Here is a 6159-nt window from a genome sequence, read left to right on the forward strand (position 1 = left end):
ATTTGTGGGTCCGGTTCTTAAGAATCAATCTTGACCGGCGTTTGAACCCCTATAAGTCACTTTCTTCTTCTAGTGGGGTTTATCTAGGGTTACTCGATCCCCTTTCGTCACCATCACTCTATTCACCATTTCACTCTGTTTCATTTCAGGTACTGAAGAGAATACTCTTCTTTAATCCATCACTCCTTACACCTTCCACCAATGGATCCGGATCCCCAAACACGTACCCGACCCCGAACCCGCCGCCGTTCCACGTGTCACCGTCACCCCAACGAACCAGTAACCGGTTTATGCGCATTATGCCTCCGAGATCGCCTCACCGGTCTAGACTCTGCAACAAATCACCTTCAATCTAAACACGAAACAATCGTCTCGTTTCCGTTGAGTCGCCGGACAAGAGGCCACGCCGGTGGTGCTCCGTCGTCTACGCTACCGGAGCTCCGCCGGAGCAGATCCGTCGCCGTTGAGAAATGTGAGATTCTGAACGATTCGTGTTTGGATCTCCGGCGGAAGTCGTGTGATGTTAGGGTTTGTAACAGACTCACTGATCTGTTTAATGTTGATGATTTGAAGAGTGGAGATCGAGCTCTGAGAGTTGAATCGAAGAATTTAGGGTTTTTTGTTGAAGATAATGGTGAAATTAGTGAAATTAGGGTTTCAGGAGTTAATGATAATGGTGAGATTGAAGAAGAAGAAGAAGAAGAAGAAGGAGAGGATCTAAGGACGATGAAGGAGCACATTGAGATGGAATTGCAGAACAGAAAGAAGAAATTATGGAAAACAGCTTCGGTTTTCGGTGATAAACTGCGAAAATGGAGGAAAAGGGACAAGGAGAAGAAGGAGAGTGAGAACGATAGGTCGAGTTTAAGTCGAGTTAAGGATCCTGAACTGCAATGTGGTAGGAGATCATGTGATGTGGCACCTAGGTTTTCTGTTGATGCGCATAGGATGTCGGTAGAGGATCCGCAGTTTTCGTATGACGAGCATAGGGCTTCTTGGGATGGGTATATGATTGCTAGGACGATTCCTCGTCTTACGCCGATGCTGCCGATTGTGGATGATATGATTTTGCCCCCGGTAAACAAGAGGGTTATGGTGAAGGAAGAGGGGTCGAGTTCTGGTGTGTCAGCGAAGTCCAATTCAGACTCGTGTTCGTCGAATACTGCAAGTAGTTCGAGCTCGATGAAAAGTTCGAGTTCTAAAGGTGTAGGATTAGAGGGTGGTTATGTAAAATCTGCATTGCGAATAAATGATGTTATTGGTCAAGAAACGAAGTTGGTTATAACTGAGAGAGAGTTCAATGATTGGCATTTGAGATCTGTCAACGATAGCAATTTGGAATCCGCTTCAAATGCACCTGTTTCCGCTCGTAGAACAGTCAAGAATGGGTGGAGAAAGGTGTCTAGTTTATGGAGCTATAAGTCAAAACATAGTGACAAAAAGAACGGCGGTTGTATCCCCGAGAACGGAGCATCTTTGAATCAAAACAGTGAGATCAAAACCGGTAAACTTGTTAGAAACAGTAGCTGTGTGGGTTCAAGAAACAAAACTGAATCGCATACAAATGGTCTAGAGGGTGGTAGGCATTCTTTAAGTGATATTGAAAGTGGCTTGATGAGGCTGCATTTTTCAGCATTTGGTAAGTCTAGGAAGAAACTGGCTCCATCTATGGTTACCGATGATTGAGCTAATATTCAGGTACTGTCTCAACATATTAGCCGTGTAGAGGTTGTTAATTTGTTTTATATTCTTGTTTTGTGCACACACGTGTAGCTTGTTGTTACTTTTCTTATGCTTAGAAGATAAGAATAATATGAGTTCAAGTTTTACCACTGCTTTGGTACATATGTCACCACTGCATATTGAACCTTGTAATGTTTGAAAAAATTTATAGTGAACACCTGAATTTTCTCAAGGGATGCCCAAGACTAAAGTTATACCACTTTGCAAGAAGTTATAGATAGTATACTATCAATCATTATTATTCTTGATCTCTGAATTCGTTTTTTCTTGTAAGGCCTAGAAAAACATAGTGCCATAGTAGATTATACGCAGTTTATCTGAACACTAATCTATGGCAATGCCGCAACGGTCCTTTGTAATGATTACTAATTAACAACCAAGTAAAACCAGACTGAAATCTTGCTTTGAACATTGCATTCTTTGAAGATAACTTGTGGTGTGAGTTGCCTTTTTTTTCTAGGACAAAAGACTAAACCTCACAGTATCTTATAAACAACTACACTAATACAAAATTTATGATCCACCCAAGATTTAGCACATTTAAAACAGCCAACAGCCAGTAGAAGTTCTGTAGTTGCCCATACTTCAGATTTAGGGTGTGAATATGTGGCATGTTACAATAACAAAACGAAATTTGCGAGTTTTGAGGTTAGTCTAAACGGGTTTGGGTAAGTTTTGGGCCGAAACCATGAATACATATGGCTGAACAGGTTTGCAGGTTGATCCGTTTAGTATATATATTTTTTTAAATGTGTTTTTCTGAAATAACTTAAACCGATTGCGTATTTTATCACGGAATTTAAAATATAAAAGAGAAACAAGCATCATTTTTACTGTTTAAACATAGTTATTTTATATACATTGGTTTTTTTTTTTTTTTTGTTTCAAATTTGTTAATTTAGAGTATTATTTAAAAAAAATAAAAGTAAAATTTCGGGTTAAACGGGTCATGTTCATGTCAATCCGTGAAAACCCATGTTTGCGTTCATGTGTGTTGACAGGATTTTTGGGTTTGTGTAGGTTTAGATCCGTCAACTCCCCATTTAGCACCCCTAATTCAGATTGTCTTGTGTTGATTTTAGAAGTTAAGAGACTACATGTGGAAAGTTTTACCTATTTACTTACTATTTACTTATGAATGGGTCTTGTAACGGGTCAAATGGACCAACAAAAAAGAATAATTTAAAAGCAAACTAGTCAAATAGGTTAGAAGAAATCAAAGGTGGATTTAAAAAAATATCTAATCCACTAACCTTTCCGGGCCGTAAACAAGCCGAACAAACACGAAAGGTTCATGCTCATGTTCTTTGTTTAATCACAGAGCATGAACACATAAAGGGACGTATTTCTTGTGTGTGTTCGTTTGTTGAGAACATAGACTTGCATGTTCGTTTATATTCTACGCCAGTATATAAGCGAATATAAACAAAACTAGTATGTAAATTGAAGATACATATCCGAGGACGGACCTTTCTCATAAGGGCCGGACCGAATCATTAAGGGACGCATATCCCAAAAAGCTCCGTCCCCCAATCATCAGCAGACGCACCACCTACAGGTGCGTTCAGCCGAATGATGTCATCACAATTGACTAATATAAATACTCCTATCAAGTACAACCCAAGTACGATTTTCTGAACCTTCGTCCTACTTTCTCTCTCTACTTTCTCTCTCTATCAAATACTTATCCTCACGCCGGAGGTTGGTCGCAGAGAGCCATCCCATCTCTACGGCGAGCCTAACGGTTTGTTCATCTTGCAGGTTCAAATCTTCGAGCATCCACAAGATCCAAACGAGATTACAGTCTTCAGTCTTAATCTCTGGATCTTCATAAATCTAAAAAAGATAATGCTAGCCTAGCCGCCTAGGGTTTCTAATTTCCAAATTAGTATTACCTATTTAATTTATTTTAATGAATATGCAAAAGAACATAAATGAATGGCATCAAAAGAAATTCAATGAACAAACATAGATGAAGTTAAGGTGTGTAGGATGGTAATGGGTCGGGTTCGGGTCAGGTATTGGTAATCCCATACTCTTATCCGATTGTAAAATCGTGTTCTATACCTGACCTAATACTCGTTGGGTATTTGTCGGGTAATTACCTGACGGGTATCAGGTATACCAGCGGATATTGGGTATACCCATTAGTTTGTTTCAAGATATATGTTGTGATTTCCAAATACATTTCTTTACTATAATAATTATTATATAATTTCATTTATATAACAACTGTTATAAATAAAAAAATAAATAGAAAAATGTACATTACATAAATGTAAGTTTTTATCATAAATTAATCATCATCATCATACTCAGTAAATCCCATCAATAGCAAAGCTAAGGTAGGGTTTGAGTAGGGTAAGATGTAGACAGTCTTACCTCTACCCCGTAGGAATAGAGAGGCTGCTTCCAGTGAGACCTCCGGCTCGATAGTAGTTTTGCATCAAGCCTTGGACATAAGACACATAACACTCAACAATCGGGACAAAGGCCGATTAGTGCATGTACCCTTTTGTCTTTCGACTTTTAACGCCATCACATGATGCATAATTAATCATCCGTCTCTTTTAACGTTATTTTCACGAAATTAGTAAAATAACGTTAAAATTAGCGCACTTTCACTTTTGCCCCCGAGCATCCACACATATATACATTATATGTGCATACCGCAAGCGGGGCTACTTTTATCATAAATTAATAATAACTTTATAATACTTATACACTTATATGTATATACTTCAAAACATACAAAATATAAATACTATTATCAAATTCATATACTAAAAGATTTTGTTTTTCACATTATGAACATATTGTCACACCCTCGTTTTTCGGTGGGCCCGGACTTTGGGTTTATACGTGACGATTGATACCAGTAATCACAATACACAGCGGAAGATAGGATTTTAAATTAAATTATTAAAGTACAAACATATAGTTGAGGTTGAGGTTCTAGTTGTGACGGTCCTCCACGCATAGGATCTTTTCCTACTCTTCGTCTCCTTGGTGGCTTATTTTCCCTATCAAATAGAAAATCAATAACTATATAGATAGGAGTGTTCTTAGGTTAAGTCTAGACTCGGAAAAGTCTAAGGAGTATGCAATTGTGATATTTGAGCTTAGACACAAAAGACTAGTGTCTAATTCGCTTAAATTGTGGCTCTGATACCAACATGTCCACTCTGATTTCCCGATGGGTCCGGACTTGGGGTTTATACGTGACGATTGATATTAGTAATCACAATACACAGCCCGGTTGGTACGTGAAGATGAGAATTTTAAATTAAATTATTAAAGTACAACCATATAGTGTCCAAAGTTCAAAAATATCATACAGACTGTTCCTACTAAAAAAGGATCCGCAGGTGGACCGAATTATGCCCGGTTGGTAGTTCCACCACTGGAATTTGGGCTCCACCGAGTCTCCGATAATCGAACATGCTTGAAATTGATTTGGGGGTTTGTAAATTGGGGTTTTTGGGGTGAACTGGGTGAAGATATGAAAAAGGTTTGTGGGTTTTTGGCTGAGGAAGTTTGACGATGAGATGCATGAATTGGGGGAGTGATGAATTGGGGGAATGATTTTATAAGTGGAGTAGGTTTGTCAAAATTGTCAAAAATTAAAAATAAATAAATTAAATAAGTGGGGTAGGGCCATCAACAATTTCCTTGTTTCCATCCTTGGAGGGGCATCCTCCAAGAACTGTGACATGACGCTGAGGTGGAGGGGCATCCTCCAAGGACTACCCTCTCGCGTACCGAGTTGCCTTATACTTAGGTAGTGAAGCATGTTATAATTATGTAATGAAGCATGTTATGGTTTTCAACATGCTTGATTATGTCTTTTCAACATGCGTGATTAGGGTTTTGAGTTTTACAATGCGCGTAATTTTATAGAGGAATATTGTACGTTATCCGGACTCTATATATATAAATACATATAAAAGCTTATAAAAATCTTTCGGGCCTTTTGAAAATTTAGGCCTCGAGCGACGGCATAGGTTGACTGGCCCAAGACCGGCACTACCTTTAATTCTACAGATTATGCTGATTATGAGACTTGAACCTTTACGAAAAGGAGATGAACACCTTACCAACAATACCGCAAGGCTATAAGCAATTTATTGTTAGATAATTATTCACCATGGATTTAGGTTTCAAATATTCCCATTGAATATTCACAACTAATAAACAAACAAATAATATAAGAAAGCTAATTTCACAACTTTCTGAAACAAAGAAAGGAATGTAAACTAAAAAAAAAAAACCAATTTATTGAAAGGAAGTCAATGAATTTCCTCACGAACAAACAGGCAATGAACTTTAAAAAAAACGTGCATCCCACCCCTCCCTTTCCACCCTCTATATACTTACTACACTCCCACCACCATTTTCTACCAAACCACCCTTTAA

General features: G+C 38.3%; 1 protein-coding gene across 1 annotated transcript; it reads left to right on the top strand.

Moving 5' to 3' along the window:
- The first annotated feature begins 201 nt into the window (after positions 1 to 201).
- Positions 202 to 1686, top strand: LOC110865555 (protein OCTOPUS-like). The gene has a single exon (XM_022114847.2). It carries the CDS (start codon positions 202 to 204, stop codon positions 1684 to 1686), a length of 1485 nt encoding a protein of 494 aa, XP_021970539.1.
- Positions 1687 to 6159: the final 4473 nt, after the last annotated feature.

Source organism: Helianthus annuus, chromosome 6, assembly GCF_002127325.2.
Source record: "Helianthus annuus cultivar XRQ/B chromosome 6, HanXRQr2.0-SUNRISE, whole genome shotgun sequence".
NCBI classification, from domain to species: domain Eukaryota; kingdom Viridiplantae; phylum Streptophyta; class Magnoliopsida; order Asterales; family Asteraceae; genus Helianthus; species Helianthus annuus.

Bases quoted from the DNA above. Each gene is read 5' to 3' on its own strand.
- LOC110865555 (XM_022114847.2), top strand. From the start codon at position 202: ATGGATCCGGATCCCCAAACACGTACCCGACCCCGAACCCGCCGCCGT.